The sequence below is a fragment of the Pecten maximus genome, chromosome 8 (assembly GCF_902652985.1).
Source record: "Pecten maximus chromosome 8, xPecMax1.1, whole genome shotgun sequence".
Taxonomy (NCBI): Eukaryota; Metazoa; Mollusca; class Bivalvia; order Pectinida; family Pectinidae; genus Pecten; species Pecten maximus.
Window position 1 is genome coordinate 34224335 of NC_047022.1, and position 26880 is coordinate 34251214.

A 26880-nucleotide genomic window follows, 5' to 3' on the forward strand; every position below is an offset into this window, starting at 1 on the left:
TTACTGTTTAGACTGAATCCGTGTAACCTTGCATATGGGGTAATATTCTATTTCATTTCCATTAATATCTTATTATCTAAGAGTTAATGGGAAATGGGACACAGTCAATGTATATGATGTTATCAAAAACTTTATCTTTATAGCCACATCAAAATGTCAGCCGAACAGGACCGGAGATAAAAAGCATCACGTCATGTTTAAGGGAGCATCCCTTTTTACAATCAAGTATGGGTAAGAGCTCCGCAAGAGTGAAGCCGACACATGTAACCTTGTTTTCCAGTCACTCTGTATACAGGTAACATACTTATTCTTGTTATATATTAAAGCCTTAGGATCTACAATATTCGAGTGAAAAATATGTGTCCAGTAGTTAGAGAAACGACTCACAAGATATAAGGATTTAAAAATTACTCTCATTGTTTTATTGCCACTGCCATGTTCCTAATGAAGGAGATTTTCCCGATTGTTTTCCGCCAATTCATTATGTTTTTTTCTTTACATATTTACCAGTTTTATCAATTAAAACGGACAATTTTTGTGTTGAAATGTGGTAGATCGTAAATGTCTAAAAAGAGACTAGAACTAAATGTTAACATTGACTTCATCAACTGTATTTGATTCAGGTAAATTCCAGTGAGGAAAAAGCGATTGTGAACATCGATTTCTGGTAGGTGAAACATGCTTTCTTTATATAATCAAACAGTAGGAACTCAGTCATTACGTGAGAGCAAAACAAATATGTACTATGTCTTAAGGGAGATAACTCTGTCACATATACATGTAATCACTTCTTTACGTCGTAAGTTTAATCATATTATAAATGTTACGTTAATCGTAGACTTAACTTACTTTTATTTTCATGAATACATAAAATTTAGTTGTTGGTAGAACTCTAGCCCTAACAGACTCCTCATTTTGAAGCATGACGTTTTATAAGTTACGGCAAGACAAAGTGTTTATGTAGCTGGGACGTCGCGTGTTTCCACCAATGAGAATTATAAATACAACTATAGTAATATTAATTATATAAGTTCTGACATAAGTCCTATTGATTACACTTTACCGCTGAAGTATCGGGAATCTTCGATAATGATATTTCCTATAGCATCACTAGTGATATAAGCCAATCAGAATAATGCTTTCTATTAACCGCATGACAAAATGATAGGAAGTTAACTGGACATGTTCAGTACTCATTTGATTGCATTTGACTATATGAATTCGAGTTAAGTACACTACGGTAGAGATTTAATCATACTATGAAATAGATTTGAGTACACTATGGTGGAGGTTTAAGTGCATAATGGTAGAGGCTTGATTGCACTATGTTATAGATGGGAGTACACTATGGTAGATGTCAGAGCACATTACTGGTGGTATGGTAAGGAGTTTAGCATACTTATGGTCCAGATTTAACCAGACCAAGTTATAGGCTTAAATACACAATAGTAGAGATTTGAGTGCACTATGGTAGAGGTTTGGGCACACTAATACGTGTACTGGGTGTATCCTATTTTATACAAACAAGTGCCCTATTTAATAAATTCTAGTTTAATTTGGACGGCCGACAAGAGCCCGGAAAAATGAAATGATAAACATTAACACTTTTTCAATGGTACAGTTTTATCAAATCATTTTGAACCATAGAAAAGTGTACCATTGTAAAAAAAAAACATGTAAAAATTAAAAAACAACACAGCTTGCATTCATGTTCATGTTTATGTACCAATAGCTGGTATCAGCTGGCAAAATGATTCCAAAGTTTTTCTGCTGCGTTTCACTATACCATCTTTGGTACAAAAAGATGCGAAAACAGTGTATCATGAAAAGGTTCGTTTTTTTCATATCTTTCTGTACCATTCGTGGCGCAAAAAGATGTGAAAAAGCTGTACCATCAGGAAATCGGAATGTCGTTATTCAACACAATGACCAGAGCTGACACCGAATAGTAAAGGTTTACACCATCACAATAAACGGGAATCGAAACTGGGACCTCTCGTTTGGTAGACAAGCGTTCTAACCATTGAGCAAAAAGCTCGAGGGCCTTACGCTGCCTTACTTTACCACAGACGTATTGGTGTGTACCTTGGGGACCAAATTAATTAATTGAAACCCGTATTATGTCGTCATTTCCATTTAAGGAATAAACAATTTAATGATTGTTAACAACATTATCGCATTTCTGTATTTTTTTATAACATCATTGCATATATATTCCATAATGTATACAAGTGATTTTTCCATTTCCCCCAAACCGAGCCTAACGTTTACAAGTTTCAGAGTTTCTTTCACTCAAGATGTTGAGGCAGCTTGACATCGACAATCTAAGTACAGATAATTCGTCAGTAATGTAGAAAACTTATCAAAGATATTATTTCCTAAAATGAAAAGAATTAAAGAATTAAAACTTAAGATACATAACAACTGATATATTCGTTACATATGGTTTGCAGGCCCCATATCAATATACATGACGATGGGATCGTCCAGTAGCCAAAGACAATCCGGGCAACTAATTTGCAGGCAATGTGATGACAACTTGGTAGGGTGTCATTTGTCAAACCCAGTTACCTTTATGTCTGGCCAATTAATATGGTTTCTGTACCGTGGCTGATTTCGGCCGTTATACTAGTATTTTGGGTACAGAAAGATAATACAAAAGCGACCGACTCATGTTAACTCTGCTTTCACATCGTTTTGTACCGTATAATGGTACAAAAAGTTGTTTTTTTTTAAACTGTACCATAAAAAAACGTTACAGTTTTTTCAAATCATTTTGCCAGGCTTTTGTTGGCTATCGTATTTAAGTACTTAATTAAACAAATTTAGATAGTCCTCTTAATGAATTGTAGCTAACTTATAATTATCTTTCTAAGCGTTTGAGTAATGTGTTGTAATAATTTGACTACCCTATTGTAGATCCGGCTGTATTAGTGTTTATCAGTCCAGATAATATGGTTCTTAACTTACCGGAGGTGGGTCATAGTCCTGTAGGATACGACCAACATTCATCTTTTCGCGGAAAGACATGCTCTGAAAGTGAATAATACAAACCATGATATACATGTACTACTTCACTGGAAACATGGTCAGTAAACTTGACAACAATGATACATGTACATCAGTGATTCCGAGAGGTAATGATGTAGTTAGCCTAGGATCTCCGAGATAACGGTTATGGTCCAGAAAGGTAAAATCGGTGGTTAAAAAGATTAAACATTGTGTAATTGATGAATATGTACATTGTAGTTAGGAAGATTCCCCTGCAGGTAGGACGTGCATGATCGTAAGGGGCGACTAAAATAGACACGTATATACCTCATACATGAAGACCGGCCTTAAATGATCCTAGTATTATAGTTGGTGTATACTGTATCAGTAATTAGTACGGTAACACTTTAGTTGATGTATCAGTAATTAGTACGGTAACATTATAGTTGATGTATCAGTATTGTAGTTGATGTACATGTATCAGTTATTAGTACGGTAACATTTTAGTTGATGTATCAGTAATTAGTACGGTAACATTATAGTTGATGTATCAGTAATTAGTACGGTAGCATTTTAGTTGATGTATCAGTAATTAGTACGGTAACATTTTAGTTGATGTATCAGTAATTAGTACGGTAACATTATAGTTGATGTATCAGTAATTAGTACGGTAGCATTTTAGTTGATGTATCAGTAATTAGTACGGTAACATTATAGTTGATGTATCAGTAATTAGTACGGTAACATTTTAGTTGATGTATCAGTAATTAGTACGGTAACATTTTAGTTGATGTATCAGTAATTAGTACGGTAACATTATAGTTGATGTATCAGTAATTAGTACGGTAGCATTTTAGTTGATGTATCAGTAATTAGTACGGTAGCATTTTAGTTGATGTATCAGTAATTAGTACGGTAGCATTTTAGTTGATGTATCAGTAATTAGTACGGTAACATTTTAGTTGATGTATCAGTAATTAGTACGGTAACATGTTAGTTGATGTATCAGTAATTAGTAAGGTAACATTATAGTTGATGTATCAGTAATTAGTACGGTAACATTGTAGTTGATGTATCAGTAATTAGTAAGGTAACATTTTAGTTGATGTATCAGTAATTAGTACGGTAACATTTTAGTTGATGTATCAGTAATTAGTACGGTAACATTTTAGTTGATGTACATGTATCAGTAATTAGTACGGTAACATTTTAGTTGATGTATCAGTAATTAGTAAGGTAATATTATAGTTGATGTATCAGTAATTAGTACGGTAACATTTTAGTTGATGTATCAGTAATTAGTAAGGTAACATTTTAGTTGATGTATCAGTAATTAGTACGGTAACATTTTAGTTGATGTATCAGTAATTAGTACGGTAACATTTTAGTTGATGTATCAGTTGTTAGTACGGTAACATTTTAGTTGATGTATCAGTAATTAGTAGAATAACATTTTAGTTGATGTATCAGTTATTAGTACGGTAACATTTTAGTTGATGTATCAGTAATTAGTACGGTAACATTTTAGTTGATGTATCAGTTGTTAGTACGGTAACATTTTAGTTGATGTATCAGCTATTAGTACGGTAACATTTTAGTTGATGTATCAATAATTAGTACGGTATCATTTTAGTTGATGTATCAGTAATTAGTACGGTAACATTATAGTTGATGTATCAGCTATTAGTACGGTAACATTTTAGTTGATGTATCAGTAATTAGTACGGTAACATTATAGTTGATGTATCAGTAATTAGTACGGTAACATTATAGTTGATGTATCAGTAATTAGTACGGTAACATTTTAGTTGATGTATCAGTAATTAGTAAGGTAACATTTTAGTTGATGTATCAGTAATTAGTACGGTAACATTTTAGTTGATGTATCAGTAATTAGTAAGGTAACATTATAGTTGATGTATCAGTAATTAGTACGGTAACATTTTAGTTGATGTATCAGTAATTAGTAAGGTAACATTTTAGTTGATGTATCAGTAATTAGTACGGTAACATTATAGTTGATGTATCAGTAATTAGTACGGTAACATTTGAGTTGATGTATCAGTAATTAGTACGGTAACATGTTAGTTTATGTATCAGTAATTAGTACGGTAACATTATAGTTGATGTATCAGTAATTAGTACGGTAACATTTTAGTTGATGTATCAGTAATTAGTACGGTAACATGTTAGTTTATGTATCAGTAATTAGTACGGTATTATTTTAGTTGATGTATCAGTAATTAGTACGGTAACATTTTAGTTGATGTATCAGTAATTAGTACGGTAACATTATAGTTGATGTATCAGTAATAAGTACGGTAACATTATAGTTGATGTATCAGTAATTAGTACGGTAACATTTTAGTTGATGTATCAGTTATTAGTACGGTAACATTATAGTTGATGTATCAGTAATTTGTACGGTAACATTTTAGTTGATTTATCAGTAATTAGTACGGTAACATTTTAGTTGATGTATGAGTAATTAGTACGGTAACATTTTAGTTGATGTGTCAGTAATTAGTACGGTAACATTTTAGTTGATGTATCAGTAATTAGTACGGTAACATTTTAGTTGATGTATCAGTAATTAGTACGGTAACATTTTAGTTGATGTATCAGTAATTAGTAAGGTAACATTTTAGTTGATGTATCAGTAATTAGTACGGTAACATTTTAGTTGATGTACATGTATCAGTAATTAGTACGGTAACATTTTAGTTGATGTATCAGTAATTAGTAAGGTAACATTATAGTTGATGTATCAGTAATTAGTACGGTAACATTTTAGTTGATGTATCAGTAATTAGTAAGGTAACATTTTAGTTGATGTATCAGTAATTAGTACGGTAACATTTTAGTTGATGTATCAGTAATTAGTACGGTAACATTTTAGTTGATGTATCAGTTGTTAGTACGGTAACATTTTAGTTGATGTATCAGTAATTAGTAGAATAACATTTTAGTTGATGTATCAGTTATTAGTACGGTAACATTTTAGTTGATGTATCAGTAATTAGTACGGTAACATTTTAGTTGATGTATCAGTTGTTAGTACGGTAACATTTTAGTTGATGTATCAGCTATTAGTACGGTAACATTTTAGTTGATGTATCAATAATTAGTACGGTATCATTTTAGTTGATGTATCAGTAATTAGTACGGTAACATTATAGTTGATGTATCAGCTATTAGTACGGTAACATTTTAGTTGATGTATCAGTAATTAGTAAGGTAACATTTTAGTTGATGTATCAGTAATTAGTAAGGTAACATTTTAGTTGATGTATCAGTAATTAGTACGGTAACATTTTAGTTGATGTATCAGTAATTAGTACGGTAACATTATAGTTGATGTATCAGTAATTAGTACGGTAACATTATAGTTGATGTATCAGTAATTAGTACGGTAACATTTTAGTTGATGTATCAGTAATTAGTAAGGTAACATTTTAGTTGATGTATCAGTAATTAGTACGGTAACATTTTAGTTGATGTATCAGTAATTAGTAAGGTAACATTATAGTTGATGTATCAGTAATTAGTACGGTAACATTTTAGTTGATGTATCAGTAATTAGTAAGGTAACATTTTAGTTGATGTATCAGTAATTAGTACGGTAACATTATAGTTGATGTATCAGTAATTAGTACGGTAACATTTGAGTTGATGTATCAGTAATTAGTACGGTAACATGTTAGTTTATGTATCAGTAATTAGTACGGTAACATTATAGTTGATGTATCAGTAATTAGTACGGTAACATTTTAGTTGATGTATCAGTAATTAGTACGGTAACATGTTAGTTTATGTATCAGTAATTAGTACGGTAACATTTTAGTTGATGTATCAGTAATTAGTACGGTAACATTTTAGTTGATGTATCAGTAATTAGTACGGTAACATTATAGTTGATGTATCAGTAATAAGTACGGTAACATTATAGTTGATGTATCAGTAATTAGTACGGTAACATTTTAGTTGATGTATCAGTAATTAGTACGGTAACATTTTAGTTGATGTATCAGTAATTAGTACGGTAACATTTTAGTTGATGTATCAGTTATTAGTACGGTAACATTATAGTTGATGTATCAGTAATTTGTACGGTAACATTTTAGTTGATTTATCAGTAATTAGTACGGTAACATTTTAGTTGATGTATGAGTAATTAGTACGGTAACATTTTAGTTGATGTGTCAGTAATTAGTACGGTAACATTTTAGTTGATGTATCAGTAATTAGTACGGTAACATTTTAGTTGATGTATCAGTAATTAGTACGGTAACATTTTAGTTGATGTATCAGTAATTAGTAAGGTAACATTTTAGTTGATGTATCAGTAATTAGTAAGGTAACATTTTAGTTGATGTATCAGTAATTAGTAAGGTATCATTTTAGTTGATGTATCAGTTATTAGTAAGGTATCATTTTAGTTGATGTATCATTTATTAGTACGGTAACATTTTAGTTGATGTATCAGTTATTAGTAAGGTATCATTTTAGTTGATGTATCAGTTATTAGTAAGGTATCATTTTAGTTGATGTATCATTTATTAGTAAGGTATCATTTTAGTTGATGTATCATTTATTAGTACGGTAACATTTTAGTTGATGTATCAGTTATTAGTAAGGTAACATTATAGTTGATGTATCAGTAATTAGTAAGGTATCATTTTAGTTGATGTATCATTTATTAGTACGGTAACATTTTAGTTGATGTATCAATAATTAGTACGGTAACATTATAGTTGATGTATCAGTAATTAGTACGGTATCATTTTAGTTGATGTATCAGTTATTAGTAAGGTAACATTTTAGTTGATGTATCAGTAATTAGTACGGTAACATTTTAGTTGATGTTTCAGTAATTAGTACGGTATCATTTTAGTTGATGTATCAGTTATTAGTAAGGTAACATTTTAGTTGATGTATCAGTTATCAGTACGGTAACATTTTAGTTGATGTTTCAGTAATTAGTACGGTATCATTTTAGTTGATGTATCAGTAATTAGTACGGTAACATTTTAGTTGATGTATCAGTAATTAGTACGGTAACATTATAGTTGATGTATCAGTAATTAGTACGGTAACATTTTAGTTGATGTATCAGTAATTAGTACGGTATCATTTTAGTTGATGTATCAGTTATTAGTAAGGTAACATTTTAGTTGATGTATCAGTAATTAGTACGGTAACATTTTAGTTGATGTTTCAGTAATTAGTACGGTATCATTTTAGTTGATGTATCAGTAATTAGTACGGTAACATTTTAGTTGATGTATCAGTAATTAGTACGGTAACATTTTAGTTGATGTATCAGTAATTAGTACGGTAACATTTTAGTTGATGTATCAATAATTAGTACGGTAACATTTTAGTTGATGTATCAGTAATTAGTAAGGTATCATTTTAGTTGATGTATCAGCTATTAGTACGGTAACATTTTAGTTGATGTATCAGTTATTAGTACGGTAACATTATAGTTGATGTATCAGTAATTTGTACGGTAACATTTTAGTTGATTTATCAGTAATTAGTACGGTAACATTATAGTTGATGTATGAGTAATTAGTAAGGTAACATTTTAGTTGATGTATCAGTAATTAGTACGGTAACATTTTAGTTTATGTATCAGTAATTAGTACGGTAACATTTTAGTTTATGTATCAGTAATTAGTACGGTAACATTATAGTTGATGTATCAGTAATTAGTACGGTAACATTATAGTTGATGTATCAGTAATTAGTACGGTAACATTATAGTTGATGTATCAGTAATTAGTAAGGTAACATTTTAGTTGATGTATCAGTTATTAGTGCAGTAATATTATAGTTTATGTATCAGTAATAATTAAAATAACATTATAGTTGATGTATCAGTAATTAGTACGGTAACATTATAGTTGATGTATCAGTAATTAGTACGGTAACATTTTAGTTGATGTATCAGTTATTAGTACGGTAACATTTTAGTTGATGTATCAGTAATTAGTACGGTAACATTATAGTTGATCTATCAGTTATTAGTACGGTAACATTTTAGTTGATGTATCAGTAATTACATGTAGTACGGTAACATTTTAGTTGATGTATCAGTAATTACATGTAGTACGGTAACATTTTAGTTGATGTATCAGTAATAATTAAAATAACATTTAAGTTTATGTATCAGTAATTAGTAAAATAACGTTTTAGTTGATGTATCAGTAATTAGTACGGTAACATTATAGTTGATCTATCAGTTATTAGTACGGTAACATTTTAGTTGATGTATCAGTAATTACATGTAGTACGGTAACATTTTAGTTTATGTATCAGTAATAATTAAAATAACATTTAAGTTTATGTATCAGTAATTAGTAGAATAACGTTTTAGTTGATGTATCAGTAATTAGTACGGTAACATTTTAGTTGATGTACATGTATCAGTTATTAGTAAGGTAACATCTTAGCTGATGTATCAGTAATTAGTACGGTAACAGTTTAGCTGATGTATCAGTAATTAGTACGGTAACAGTTTAGCTTATGTATCAGTAATTAGTAAGGTAACATTTTAGTTGATGTATCAGTAATTAGTACGGTAACATTTTAGTTGATGTATCAGTAATTAGTAAGATAGCATTTTAGTTGATGTATCAGTAATTAGTAAAATAACATTACATTTGATGTATTAGTGATTAGTAAGGTAACATGTTAGTTGATGTATTAGTGATTAGTAAGGTAACATTTTAGTTGATGTACATGTAGTTGTAGTGTTGGAAGGAAACTGAGTAATGAGTGGTCAAGTCTGGCATTGATTAATTGGTGTTCAAGGGCGAAATTTGATCCATCGTATATGGTCAATGATGATATTAGTCAATGAAATACAAATCACCACAAAGTCGAAAATCAATAAAAGCTGGTTTTAAGAGGACTATTTTTCATACGAATCAACTTTTGCAAATACCTTCACTGGTATATGTGTGTGACAGTAATCTCCACTAGGGGATGGCCAATAATAGTATTGGAATCACAACTGTTTTGTAATTGGCAGTAGTCTTGGTATACGGAGACGTGTGGTCGAATGATTATTCGTCACGCTATAATTCTCTCACCAAGGTGATTAACGTCACTCACGTGCTAATTAGCGTAACACCTTTGCGTGACAGAGAGGACTCTTGTACTCGGGGATACGAGATCTGTCAATGTAAAGCTAGTTGCCGATTCATCTTGTTGGTGTTTCTATTTCATGCAGGTTTTTGTGTGGTTTGTCCAATGTGTTACAAGATGGCCAAAGATATGTAGGTTTTGTCTATAAGGTCTTTTTTAAAAATAAATCTCATATCTATCAAACAAATGTAGAATAATTAGTTTTAAACCCATTTGTATTATATCCAATCATACTGAGTGACTGCTAACATTGGGTAGCCTCATGGCAGAGTTGGCCTGACCAACATGGCGACTGGCCCTTTGTCTTGAAGTAAGTCAGTATTCATTTAATTTCCAAGTCCGAATAATTTGTCTGAAATCTTTTTCAGACTTGTCTTTACCTGGACAAACTGAGCATACCCTGTGTTCTATGTTCCACTGTACATGTACACTTTCTGTGACGTAATTTTCGTGTAATCCTATTGTGATGTACTGTATATAACATTTAAATCTGTAGGACAGGGGCTGTCCAAATCACCTGCCGTCTGGACTGATATTTAAGTCTTATTGAAAAATTCATATTAATGTCAAATTTTGTACGTTTGATTATATTAGCCGCTTATCTTAAACCTTTAAACTACGTGTTTATATCTTATGATAAATTTGTTTTACACTGATATAGTGATGGTTTACTTACATGTATGTTTGTCGAAATACGAGCTCCTGGAAGCTTATATTAACTGTTACATAAATGTATATCCGACACTAAATAAGGTACAATGGGGTACACTTACTGTACGGTACATGGTTTCTGCCTTGTCAACATCGTAACAGCGAGCTGTAATACAATATATATAACTTGATAACAATACGTGATAAATATGATAAATATTCAATATTTTGTAAAATACACGTGTATTCAATAAAAAGCTGCTATCCATACTCTCCGTGGGGCTACATATATACCATGTATCTATTCTTCAGTTTTTTAACCAATGTGAATCCATGCTATAACCAGATCTAGACGAAAATATTTTCCTGTCCTGGCGGACGTAATATTGATATACAGCGTACTGTACTAGAACGGAGCCCGTTTTTATATTTTCCGCTTACTCCGTTTAATGTGGAATTTTAATACATTTAACGTCCGTTTCTGTTTAGTTTAACGACATAACTACACACATAAAGTAGTATAGAACAATCAAATGATATACGGGTGATACAGGAAGGTATAAGAAGAGATATGGCCTCTTACACTCGACAAAACTTTGGCACAAATTCCAAACCCCGACGGTTCGTACTCGAGTATCATAAGTGTAGCGCCCGTGAACCGCGCAAAAATAATTAAATTATATGGCTTCATATTTTAGATGGTAAATTTCACTTTATCACACATACATTTATCATCTTAGTTTCCAGTGAGAGTTTTCATATGGGAAACATTCCGATCGAAACTAGCAAATTATGATAAACCGATTCGAAAATATATCTGGATTATAAAGCGAGGTAAGATAGATATTTGCCTATTCATCAGAGTCGTAGCCTATTCAATAGTGGGTAGATAATTAACATGACCAATACAAGGAACTTAAATATACGGGGATCTTAAATATACAACGCTTCAGCCATTTTACTGTGATGTTACGTCCAGCCTTTGGATCAAAATCAACTGAACATATACATGGCCGATACCTCCATTTGTGTAGATGATTATAAACATCGTAAACACGTTTTCTATTTTGATCGTTACAACACTAGGTTAGAATTTATCATTCAATAAACGGCTTATTCGAAACCATGGTACAAGGGTGAACCCCTCTCAGATTCTTGAGGTGGCGAGTCAAACAAACGCAACGTATAGTACAAGTATTATACATGTATTTGGAATGGTTATGTCATAAAACTGTCATTGCTAAGTTAAATAATCCATCTTTACGTTGACGTATTTAAATACAGTGAGATTAACAGTAAATGACACTCGCATGTCCGGTGGGTCGGGTAACGATGAGCTACGTCACAGTCGTGACAAGTTTTATCAGGGGATTTGAAATTTGATATGTAGATGATACTGTAATGCAGAATAATTATCTTCACCATATCATGATCAGTTACCCTGTCTGCTGAGGGCGCCGTTATAGCTCTTGAACTTGAACTTGAACTTGGCTAATTAACCTGAGATGAGGGGCCGCGATAGCTCAGTCGGTTAGTGCGCCGGCTATTTAACCTCATGTGAAGGGGCCGCGATAGCTCAGTCGGTTAGCACGCCGGCTACATAACCTCAGGTGAGGGGGGCGCGATAGCTCAGTCGGTTAGCGCGCCGGCTACTTAACCTCAGGTGAAGGGGCCGCGATGTTGCAGCCGGTCAGAACGGCATCCGCGTATCCTCAAGTGAAGATCCGAGATGCGGGGGTCGACGCTCCCTAACCGTGTCGGTTTGTGCTTCTAGGCTTTCGTGGTTGTGTCCCTGAGCAAGACACGTTAACCAAATGCTCTGGATGACGTACGATGGACATTCAGTATGCAGTTCAGTGACGTAGTCACCAACTACTACAAGGAGGACTTATCTCAAAATGGCCGTGGATGTTCACTGGGCGAAAAATCCAACTATGTCTGCTCTCTTTGTGTAATGTCTCTTTTGATGCATATCCCTATATAACTCCGGATATTTAGAGGACGAAAGGTCACATGGTATTTCGAACTGTACACACCGAAACATGTAATAGCTCATGTGAGACTTCGGCTCCGTTTAGCAAACTCTAATTGATTAATATTATATTCAGATTGCTGATTAACCAAGACGCTTGACACGTTTAATAAATGACATGGGTTAGTTATTTGCATCAAGTACCTGTGGTATGTTACAGAGGATTGTGTATCTGTTATACCGTGGTACAATATCCTTCGGAAGCAACATCCATCGGAAGAATTGAATGGTTTTACCACGCTTATCTTTAGCGTGATAACAGAGGGAATCTGCCTACTTTATGTAACAAACCGAGTCGAACACGTGTTCACACTTTATTTGTTACACAGCAGAACACACGTGTATCAATACTATCAATGGAATCGCAATATACCGTCAACATACACAAATCCCTGTAGGGTCGGGCGTGGTTTCAGAGGACACTAGTGAACCCAGTAATAATGGACTCAACATAATCAGGGGTTCTGTGTGCTTCCTGCCCGGGGACAACTTTTACTGCCGATATGTGTTTTATTTACGTCCTATAACCCCGAGATACTAGACCTCATATGACCCTGACTGTTGTTATCGCCATAGATACCAGACCTCATATGACCCTGACTGTTGTTATCCCCATAGATACCAGACCTCATATGACCCTGACTGTTGTTATCGCCATAGATACCAGACCTAATATGACCCTGACTGTTGTTATCCCCATAGACACCAGACCGCATATGACCCTGACTGTTGTTATCCCCATAGACACCAGACCTCATATGACCCTGACTGTTGTTATCGCCATAGATACCAGACCTCATATGATCCTGACTGTTGTTATCCCCATTGACACCAGACCTCATATGATCCTGACTGTTGTTATCCCCATAGACACCAGACCTCATATGACCCTGACTGTTGTTATCCCCATAGATACCAGACCTCATATGATCCTGACTGTTGTTATCCCCATAGATACCAGACCTCATATGACCCTGACTGTTGTTATCGCCATAGATACCAGACCTCATATGACCCTGACTGTTGTTATCGCCATAGATACCAGACCTAATATGACCCTGACTGTTGTTATCCCCATAGACACCAGACCGCATATGACCCTGACTGTTGTTATCGCCATAGATACCAGACCTCATATGACCCTGACTGTTGTTATCGCCATAGATACCAGACCTCATACGACCCTGACTGTTGTTATCGCCATAGATACCAGACCTCATATGACCCTGACTGTTGTTATCGCCATAGATACCAGACCTCATATGACCCTGACTGTTGTTATCGCCATAGATACCAGACCTCATATGACCCTGACTGTTGTTATCCCCATAGACACCAGACCGCATATGACCCTGACTGTTGTTATCGCCATAGATACCAGACCTCATATGACCCTGACTGTTGTTATCGCCATAGATACCAGACCTCATACGACCCTGACTGTTGTTATCCCCACAGATACCAGACCTCATATGACCCTGACTGTTGTTATCGCCATAGATACCAGACCTCATATGACCCTGACTGTTGTTATCGCCATAGATACCAGACCTCATATGACCCTGACTGTTGTTATCGCCATAGATACCAGACCGCATATGACCCCGACTGTTGTTATCCCCATAGACACCAGGGCCCAGTTGTTCAAAAGGTGATTAGCTTAATCACTTGATTAGTGAAAATTGTATTTCTCATTTGTTGCAAAACCCGTGAGTATGTCATCTTTAAATTATGCCAGTTGGAAGAGAATTGATAATTACAGAATTTCATATTTTTTTGTCAAGCTAGTTCGATCAGAAATTATTATATCAGGATTTGAAAGATGTTGTTTAAATGTGATTAGCCTAATCACCTTTTGTACAACTGGGCCCAGACCTCATATGACTCCGACTGTTGTTATCCCCATAGACACCAGACCTCATATGACCCTGACTGTTGTTATCCCCATAGATACCAGACCTCATATGATCCTGACTGTTGTTATCCCCATATATACCATACCTCATATCACCCTGACTGTTGTTATCCCCATAGATACCAGACCTCATATGACCCTGACTGTTGTTATCCCCATAGACACCAGACCATATGACACTGACTGTTGTTATCCCCATAGATACCAGACCTCATATGACCCTGACTGTTGTTATCCCCATAGACACCAGACCTCGTTTCCCGCCATATCAATGCGTCAATAGTACAACCGAACATGTGACAAAGATCTTTGTTGGGCAACCGAAACTTTTTAATAGATGTTTATCAGTATACAATCATCGATGCATTCAAACGAAGGTCAGCATCCATGCTGATTTTAATTATTGGTAATTTTATACTAAGATCCAAACCTTTACCTTTTAGCCATTTCCGAAGGTAGAAGTCGTCATGGTCCGCTTTAATGATGTCTGCTATTCTAGCTTTGAACTGAAATTTACAGATACAAATTATGGGTTATCTTAAAGCAAACGTTTTTCCCTGCCATAGTATAAATATACATCATTTGTGTGGTAAAATAAAGCTGTTCTTGTCAAGCATCAAAGATCGTGAGTATTACTATCATGCAACTAGATATTCGCTATTATAGCTATGTACTCGTTATTATAGCTATGTATTTATCATTATAGCTATGTACTCGTTATTATAGCTACATTTGTATGTACTCGTTATTATAGCTATGTACTCGTTATTATAGCTATGTACTCGTTATTATAGCTATGTACTCATCATTATAGCTATGTACTCGTTATTATAACTATGTACTCATCATTATAGTTATGTATTTATCATTATAGCTATGTACTCGTCATTATAGTTATGTACTCTTCATTAAAGCTACATTGTATGTACTCGTTATTATAGCTATGTTTTCGTTATTATAGCTATGTACTCGTTATTATAGCTATGTACTCTTCATTAAAGCTACATTGTATGTACTCGTTATTATAGCTATGTACTCGTCATTATAGTTATGTACTCGTTATTATAGCTATGTATTCGTTATTATAGCTATGTACTCGTTATTATAGTTATGTATTCGTTATTATAGTTATGTACTCATCATTATAGCTATGTACTCGTTATTATAGCTATGTACTCGTTATTATAGCTATGTACTCATCATCATAGTTATGTACTCGTTATTATAGCTATGTACTCATCATCATAGCTATGTATTCGTTATTATAGCTATGTACTCGTCATTATAGTTATGTACTCGTTATTATAGTTATGTACTCGTTATTATAGCTATGTACTCGTCATTATAGCTATGTACTCATCATCATAGTTATGTACTCGTTATCATAGCTATGTACTCTTCATTAAAGCTACATTGTATGTACTCGTTATTATAGCTATGTACTCATCATTATAGCTATGTACTCGTTATTATAGCTATGTACTCGTTATTATAGCTATGTACTCGTTATTATAACTATGTACTCGTTATTATAGCTATGTACTCGTTATTATAGTTATGTACTCGTTATTATAACTATGTACTCATCATTATAGTTATGTATTTATCATTATAGCTATGTACTCATCATTATAGCTATGTACTCGTTATTATAGCTATGTACTCGTTATTATAGCTATGTTTTCGTTATTATAGCTATGTACTCGTTATTATAGCTATGTACTCTTCATTAAAGCTACATTGTATGTACTCGTTATTATAGCTATGTACTCGTCATTATAGTTATGTACTCGTTATTATAGCTATGTATTCGTTATTATAGTTATGTATTCGTTATTATAGTTATGTACTCATCATTATAGCTATGTACTCGTTATTATAGCTATGTACTCGTTATTATAGCTATGTACTCATCATCATAGTTATGTACTCGTTATTATAGCTATGTACTCATCATCATAGCTATGTATTCGTTATTATAGCTATGTACTCGTCATTATAGTTATGTACTCGTTATTATAGTTATGTACTCGTTATTATAGCTATGTACTCGTCATTATAGCTATGTACTCATCATCATAGTTATGTACTCGTTATCATAGCTATGTACTCTTCATTAAAGCTACATTGTATGTACTCGTTATTATAGCTATGTACTCATCATTATAGCTATGTACTCGTTATTATAGCTATGTACTCGTTATTATAGCTATGTACTCGTTATTATAACTATGTACTCGTTATTATAGCTATGTACTCGTTATTATAGTTATGTATTCGTTATTATAGTTATGTACTCATCATTATAGTTATGTACTCATCATTATAGTTATGTACTCATCATTATAGCTATGTACTCGTTATTATAGCTATGTACTCGTTATTATAGCTATGTATTTGTTATTATAGCAATGTACTCGTTATTATAGCTATGTACTCGTTATTATAGCTATGTACTCATCATTATAGCTATGTACTCGTCATTATAGCAATGTACTCGTTATTATAGCTATGTACTCGTTATTATAGCTATGTACTCGTTATTATAGCTATGTACTCGTTATTATAGCTATGTATTCGTTATTATAGCTATGTACTCATCATTATAGCTATGTACTCGTTATTATAGCTATGTACTCGTTATTATAGCTATGTATTCGTTATTATAGCAATGTACTCGTTATTATAGTTATGTACTCGTTATTATAGCTATGTACTCATCATTATAGCTATGTACTCATCATTATAGCAATGTACTCGTTATTATAGCTATGTACTCGTTATTATAGCTATGTACTCGTTATTATAGCTATGTACTCGTTATTATAGCTATGTATTCGTTATTATAGCTATGTATTCGTTATTATAGCTATGTACTCATCATTATAGCCATGTACTCGTTATTACAGCTTTGTACTCTTCATTAAAGCTACATTGTATGTACTCGTTATTATAGCTATGTACTCATCATTATAGCTATGTACTCGTTATTATAGCTATGTACTCGTTATTATAGTTATGTACTCATCATTATAGCTATGTACTCATCATTATAGCTATGTACTCGTTATTATAGTTATGTACTCGTTATTATAGCTATGTACTCGTTATTATAGCTATGTACTCGTTATTATAGTTATGTACTCGTTATTATAGCTATGTACTCGTTATTATAGTTATGTACTCGTTATTATAGCTATGTACTCGTTATTATAGCTATGTACTCGTTATTTTAGCTATGTACTCATCATTATAGCTATGTACTCGTTATTATAGCTATGTACTCATCATTATAGCTATTTACTCTTCATTATAGCTATGTACTCATCATCATAGTTATGTACTCGTTATTATAGCTATTTACTCTTCATTAAAGCTACATTGTATGTACTCGTTATTATAACTACATATTATGTATGTACTCGTTATTATAGTTATGTATTCGTCATTATAGCTATGTACTCGTCATTATAGCTATGTACTCATCATCATAGTTATGTACTCGTTATTATAGCTATTTACTCTTCATTAAAGCTACATTGTATGTACTCGTTATTATAGCTATGTACTCGTTATTATAGCTATTTACTCATCATTATAGCTATGTGTGTGTTCGATCGTTATTATAGCTACAATGTATGTAATTACGATGAAAGATCTTCAAAAATTCATGATGAAATACTACAGTTTCGTTATGTGTGAAATATCACGACCACTACGTATTAGTGTGCCGTTTTCAGAGAACAAACACATACTCACCGCTTGTAAGGCAATATCCTCTTTACTTTCGGACACTCCTGGTGAACCAGATGATCCGTTCGATACACTTTTAACGGAGCTAGTCTCGGCCATGGTGGCGAGGTTGTACTGTGAACGAATGAAGAGATTTATTAGCCGCGCGCTACATATACTACATATATTTCAATCACAGTGCGCATGACGAACCCGATGTAATCCCAGACTCACTACAGAGTCAAATGACGCTGTAAGTAATAAGTATACCGATTTACACGGAGACGCATTACTGTAGTTACATAGACACGTGATTGTCTATTACAGGGATATCCATGTAAACGCTGACTATTTTAAAATTACTGCAAATATGTTAGGTTCATGAAGTTATTTCAATTTCATTTGAGAAAGTAAACGCTTTATATTCAATTTTTTCCATAAATCATAAGACTTAGCTTTATAAATACCTATCAATATAATTCTACAATCTTTCTACGCTTCTGTCTCCATGATCCAAACCTTGGTGATAAAATTAACACTCAAGCTCCTGTAGTTTTATTCTCTATTACTTGTGTATGTGCACAAAATTCGGAGCGAAAACTGTAGATACCAATCTTACGGACTCGTTCATAATTTCTCATTTCTCTGATATTGGCTGTCATGGTTTCACACACTAAATGATATCGACGTAGATTGAATTCAATTTCAAATCATGAAGCTTTTAAGACCGCGATGACTTAAACGATTTGTTCTGTCGTTGGTACATATTTTACGAGTGTTTCGACGAGAAAAAATATACCAAGGTTGGTTTAATTCTCCCATTGGGACCGCGTCAAAGACAGGGTGCTTCATCGCCGATTTTACTACATTTAGTTTGTATATATATGATTGTTTTTCGGTATCAACATTGGAACTTCTTCATGGAAAATTTAGTAGCTTCAGCAATTTTCCCAGATCGTTGACATTCCAACACTATCACTAGTACTTTAGCGTGAGGAATCCAGTATGGTTAGAACATTTCCTCGTTATTCGGAGGTTTTCTACACTATCTTTCTAGTACGTTTTCATGGCCAGGGACACACTAGCCTGAAATAAAACTGTCTCTTGAGACGAGCCGTCCAACATCATCTCTTAAGTGTACCCTGAACGAAAAACGATATTCAAATATGTTCTATTCTATGTAGTCACCAAAGAAGAATGTCGCAAAATGTATCAAAATCGGTTGAACGAGTGCTGAGATATCTCACATCGAAGTCCGCGATTTGCACCTGTTCATCAGCGTATCGGTCAGTTAGGCTGATTTGGGACTCTTATGACCCCTTTGGTCATGGACGATCTAGCCTAATATACCATTGTAATGACGGGCCGTCCAATATCATCTGTAAAATTGTAGGCCCACATGACCATGGACAATCTAGCCTGATATACCATTGTAATGACGGGCCGTCCAATATCATCTCTAAAATTGTAGGCCCACATGACCATGGACAATCTACCCTGATATACCATTGTAATGACGGGCCGTCCAATATCATCTCTAAAATTGTAGGCCCACATGACCATGGACAATCTAACCTAATATAACATTGTAATGACGGGCCGTCCAATATCACCATGGACAATTTAACCTAATATGACATTGTAATGACGGGCCGTCCAATATCACCATGGACAATTTAACCTAATATAACATTGTAATGACGGGCCGTTCAATATCATATGTAAAATTGTAGGCCCACATGACCATGGACAATATAGTCTGATCTAATATTATAATGACGGGCCGTCCAATATCATCTGTAAAATTGTATGCCCACATGACCATGGACAATCTAGTCTGATGTAACATTGTAATGACGAGCCGTCCAATATCATCTCTAAAATTGTAGGCCCACATGACCATGGACAATCTAGCCTGATGTAACATTGTAATGACGAGCCGTCCAATATCATCTCTAAAATTGTAGGCCCACTTGACCATGGACAATCTAGCCTGATATAACATTGTCTCCTTTCTATAAAAATCTTTATCGGGAATCTAATGTTACAGAAGAAAACTTGCAGCATGTAAACTTAGCTGATTACCTCAATGATAATGAAATGCCTAGATTATCATTTGATGAGTCAGATAGTTTAGAAGGGGAAATTACTCTCACAGAGGCAGGGAATACTTTGAAAAAAATGAAAAATAATAAAAGCCCAGGATCGGATGGATTTACTACAGAATTTTTTTAATGTTTTTGGGGAAAATTGGGTGATTTTATAGTAAGATCAATTAATTTTGGCTATCACGCAGGGCAACTCTCTATAACTCAAAGACAGGGAATAATTACCTGTATTCCAAAAGCAGACAAATCTAGGCATTTCATTAAAAATTGGAGACCTATATCACTATTGAATATTGTTTACAAAATAGCATCTGGTACTATTGCAAATAGGATAAAATCTGTTCTCGATAAATTAATAAATGATGATCAAACTGGTTTTATTTCAGGTCGTTACATAGGGGTAAATACAAGATTAATATATGATATTTTGCATTTTACTGAGGAAAATGATATTCCAGGCATGCTTCTGATGATTGATTTCGAAAAGGCATTTGATTCAGTGTCTTGGGTATTTATTGAAAAAGTATTGTCCCTTTTTGGTTTTGGTAATAGTATTGTTAATTGGTTTAAAACTTTACATAATAACGTCCAGTCAGCAATTAATCAGGGTGGTAATCTATCTTCTTTCTTCAACATTGGAAGGGGCTGCCGACAGGGGGATCCCATTGCGCCTTATCTGTTTATACTATGTGCAGAGATTTTGGCTGTGAAATTACGAAATAATAAAAATATCACAGGTATTAATGTTCAGAATTGCCCTATCTTATTATCACAGTATGCTGATGACACCTGCCTTATATTGGATGGATCTGAGAAATCACTTAAGGAATCAGTTAAAGAACTAAATGGATTTGCAAAAATTTCCGTATTGAAAATGAATATTGGTAAAACTCAAGTGATATGGATCGGTAGCAAAAAGTATAGTGAAGATTCTTTTCTGCCTGAACTAAATTTACAGTGGGGTAAGGAAAAATTCACTCTGTTAGGAATCGAATTCAGTGTAAATCTCCATCATATTCCAAAACTAAACTTTGACAAAAAAACTAACTCGATTAAAATCCCTGATAAAAGTTTGGAAGAGAAGATCATTAACACCTATTGGAAAAATTAATGTAATAAAATCTTTACTTATATCTCAATTCAACCATCTTTTTATATCATTACCTAACCCAGATACTAAATTTGTAAACAAACTCAATTCAATATTATTTGAATATTTATGGAATGGGAAAACAGACAAAGTAAAAAGAGGTGTAATAATTCAAAACTTTGTTGACGGTGGATTGAAGATGATAAACATTAATGATTTTATTAACTCTCTCAAACTAACCTGGATTAGAAGACTTTATCAGAAGAGTGAGAAATGGCAGGTAATACTTAAGACATTTATTGATACAGATCTTCTTTCAAGTTGTGGTCCAGAATATATTAAAGTATGTGAAGAGAAATGTAATAACAAGTTTTGGAGTGATGCTTTTTAAGTCTTGGTATTTATTGTGTGTAAAATACTGTGAAAAAACCTTTCCGGGAAATGTGTTGTTAGCTCCTATTTGGTACAACAGTAAAATCAAGGTAGACAGAAAAGTGATATTTTATAAAAACTACTACAAGAAAGGCATTTTGATTATAAATGATTTGATAAAAGATGTTGAAGCAGGTTTATTCTTTTTTACAATATCGAGGTCTAATATTTGCTATTAAGGATTTTTTTTCTACATACAATACACATGGTCAAGAAATTTCCTACCCATATATACCAATAAATCTACAACTTATTCTAAGGGAAAGTAAAGGGTCAAAAACTTTCTATTCTTTTATGATTAAATCAAATATTATACCATCTGGCACTAGGAAATGGAACATAATTTTTGACAACATAGACAATCTGACATGGAGTAAAATCTACAAAATGCCTTTCGCTGTTACAAGAAATACAAAATTACAGTGGTTTCAGTTCAGAGTAATCCATCATATTCTCACAACTAACTCTTTCCTGTTTAAAATTAGAATGGTTATCTCCCCTCTTTGTGCTTTGTGCAACACTGAAACAGAGACAATGACTCATTTACTGTGGGAATGTGAAGAAGTACAAAGATTATTGGAAAGTTTTGACACATTATTAGAAGCTCTTTTGATCCCATTTTCAGTGAATAAGAAATCTTTTCTTTTTGGCATTCTGCATGAAAATTACCTTCCCAGTAATAGAGTAGATAATGAAATTATAATTACTATTAAACAATATATTTATAGAACTAGATGCTTACACAATTCATTAAACATTATTGCTCTTGTCAATATTATAAAAGATAATTACATGATTCAAAAATACATTGCAATTGGCAAAGGTGAAACAGCTAAATATAAATTTGAAAATGAGTGGAGGAAATGGGATAAATTAGTTAAACTATAATGTGTCATACTTTATTTTATCCATTGTTATATATTTCATTTTATATCCTTTTGTCATTTTCTTAATTTGACAGTTTTTTTCTCATTGGCCGGAAAAAAAAAATGCTTTTAAATTATTATATATTCCAGTATTGTTTGTTGCCTACATAGAGTTCCTCCATCTCGCCCAAACCTTTTCCTTCTTTTAGTTTCTCTTTCTCTCTTATACTTTCTCTCCTTTATCTTTTGTGATTACAGTCCTCTTTCTTAGTATAATCTCTAGTCACTTCCTCTTCTTTCTTTTTTTTTTACAAAATCAATTCAATGTACTTAATCATGATGTCACTTCGTTTTTCCCTATTGAAAGATAACAAAATACTGAAATTTCGATCCATTAATGTCTGTATGTTGTAACTTGTAAAATTTGCTGGTAAAAAGTGTTTGTGTAGGTTAGGTATTCGTATGTAAACAATCTTGATTGTGAAAATATACATGCTGATGCTGATATCAATGTGTGTGAGGGTGTGTGGTGTGTGAGGGTGTTTTGTGTGTGTATGTGGGGGGGGGGGGGGGGGGGGTGCGTGTTCGAATATACATGCTGCTATACATGCTTTTTGAAATATATATATATATAGGGGTACATGCATGGGAGGGTCTGTGTGTGTCTGGTGTATGTGTGTATGATGCTGTTTCATGTGTGTACTTCAATATAGCTTTTGTGAGCTGGGTGTTTTGTGTGTGTGTGAATTAGATGATTTGTAAGTATTTTGTTTCTATATTTCATGTATATGTGCACGTGTGAGCAAGCATAATATGAAAATATAATGTATATTGCATTGAAAAACTGAATAAAAAGATAATTACAAAAAAAAAAACCATTGTCTCTTTATAACGGGCTGTCCAACATCATCTCTTAATCATATAGGCCCTTATGGCCACAGACAATCTAGATTGATATATCACTGTAATGACGGGTCGTTCAACATGCATCATCTCTAAAACTTGATAACAATACAATGAGTATACAGTAGTACGCAAGACGACATCGAGCAGGCAGAGTCGTGTAGGCGATAAACCAGTAACTAACTAACAAAAAACCTATGGATAATCCAGATTTAGTGTAATTACAGCAATTTCTCTTAATCGTACCTCAGTGTGGTCATTGATAATCATCTTCCACACCTTATCAATGCTGCACACACTTCCAGAACAATCGCCGCTGAACCTACACGTAACCTGTTTGTGTCCGGGACACTTAAAATATGCCAATGATGATTACAGCTCTCATTAACGCTCAAATGTGATAACAGATGGTCAGAACTCTCAATACCATCACGGTTCGTGTATGGTTGGTGTTTACCGGCCACCATTCCACCTTGGACACCTTAAACACATCATATACCCAATTTATATGGAAGTTCACTGATATTGTTTAAGTGGTAGTTTTGTATAGGTGTCAGCAGCTCTCATTTGTCTCCAACATACAGTGTACATTACCTGTTACCTGTCATCGAACTCTTTAATCCGACGTGGGAGTCTCTCTGAGCCATTAAGTGTGTACACCTGTTAGATATTATGTTGGTCGTCAATGCTATGTCTTCATTTAGGTTATACTGGCGAGCATTTTATCAAACACACACACACACCCACACACACATATTTATGGGTTTTAAATCCATCACCTGCTCATCCATCATAAATAATATAAATAAATAACAGGAGAAGTTAACCCATGTTCTAGTGTCGTGTACAATGATGCAGTACTGACTACTTGTTGATAATCTTTACCATATAGGAACACAATATATCGGCATTGCTTACCTTCTTTTTGCTCATTGCTGATATCTGTGTGTGTAGTCGATTGACTAAACATTAACAATGACTAGTATCTGATGAAAACTACCTCATCAGTCAGTCAGTCCTTTATATCCTTCTGTACATTCCTACGTATTTCCTGTAAAAATACAATACATTATTATATAAGATATACATTGTACATTAAATTAGTGCCGCTATGAAATTGATTATCTTGTACATACTGTATATAATGTATCTTGTACATACTGTATATAATGTATCTTGTACATACTGTATATAAGGTATCTTGTATATACTGTATATAATGTATCTTGTACATACTGTATATAAGGTATCTTGTACATACTGTATACAATGTATCTTGTACATACTGTATACAATGTATCTTGTACATACTGTATACAATGTATCTTGTACATACTGTATACAATGTATCTTGTACATACTGTATATAATGTACCTTGTACATACTGTATACAATGTATCTTGTACATACTGTATACAATGTATCTTGTACATACTGTATACAATGTATCTTGTACATACTGTATACAATGTATCTTGTACATACTGTATACAATGTATCTTGTACATACTGTATACAATGTATCTTGTACATACTGTATACAATGTATCTTGTACATACTGTATACAATGTATCTTGTACATACTGTATACAATGTATCTTGTACATACTGTATACAATGTATCTTGTACATACTGTATACAATGTATCTTGTACATACTGTATATAATGTACCTTGTACATACTGTATACAATGTATCTTGTACATACTGTATACAATGTATCTTGTACATACTGTATACAATGTATCTTGTACATACTGTATACAATGTATCTTGTACATACTGTATATAATGTACCTTGTACATACTGTATACAATGTATCTTGTACATACTGTATACAATGTATCTTGCACATACTGTATACAATGTATCTTGTACATACTGTATACAATGTATCTTGTACATACTGTATACAATGTATCTTGTACATACTGTACATAATGTATCTTGTACATACTGTACATAATGTACCTTGTACATACTGTATACAATGTATCTTGCACATACTGTATACAATGTATCTTGTACATACTGTATACAATGTATCTTGTACATACTGTATACAATGTATCTTGTACATACTGTATACAATGTATCTTGTACATACTGTATACAATGTATCTTGTACATACTGTATACAATGTATCTTGTACATACTGTATACAATGTATCTTGTACATACTGTATACAATGTATCTTGTACATACTGTATACAATGTATCTTGCACATACTGTATACAATGTATCTTGCACATACTGTATACAATGTATCTTGTACATACTGTATACAATGTATCTTGTACATACTGTATACAAGGTATCTTGTACATACTGTATACAATGTACCTTGTACATACTGTATACAATGTATCTTGTACATACTGTATACAATGTATCTTGTACATACTGTATACAATTGCTCTCATTTGTCTCCAACATACAGTGTACATTACCTGTTACCTGTCATCGAACTCTTTAATCCGACGTGGGAGTCTCTCTGAGCCATTAAGTGTGTACACCTGTTAGATATTATGTTGGTCGTCAATGCTATGTCTTCATTTAGGTTATACTGGCGAGCATTTTATCAAACACACACACACCCACACACACATATTTATGGATTTTAAATCCATCACCTGCTCATCCATCATAAATAATATAAATAAATAACAGGAGAAGTTGACCCATGTTCTAGTGTCGTGTACAATGATGCAGTACTGACTACTTGTTGATAATTTTTACCATATAGGAACACAATATATCGGCTTTGCTTACCTTCTTTTTGCTCATTGCTGATATCTGTGTGTGTAGTCGATTGACTAAACATTAACAATGACTAGTATCTGATGAAAACTACCACATCAGTCAGAACATGTTGTTTCTCCTTTATATCCTTCCGTACATTCCTACGTATTTCCTGTAAAAAATACAAAACATTATTATATAAGATATACATTGTACATTAAATCAGTGCCGCTATGAAATTGATTTATCTTGTACC

General features: G+C 33.3%; 1 protein-coding gene across 6 annotated transcripts in view; it reads right to left on the minus strand.

Annotated features, from left to right (window-relative positions):
• LOC117333284 (retinal-binding protein-like) overlaps positions 1-26880 on the minus strand; it is a 58327-nt gene that overhangs the window by 9785 nt on the left and 21662 nt on the right. For 3 of the 6 annotated variants that reach the window (XM_033892513.1, XM_033892514.1, XM_033892509.1), the window contains 5 exons: positions 26655-26796; positions 18504-18611; positions 15181-15250; positions 10920-10963; positions 2971-3033 (listed from right to left, as the gene is read on the minus strand). In XM_033892513.1, coding sequence (XP_033748404.1) covers positions 2971-3033; positions 10920-10963; positions 15181-15250; positions 18504-18611; positions 26655-26669 — 300 coding nt within the window. In that variant the 5' untranslated portion in view covers positions 26670-26796. Of the gene's footprint in view, positions 1-2970; positions 3034-10919; positions 10964-15180; positions 15251-18503; positions 18612-24793; positions 24927-26654; positions 26797-26880 lie in introns of all 6 variants that reach the window. The other 3 variants (XM_033892511.1, XM_033892508.1, XM_033892510.1) reach the window with 2 other exon arrangements.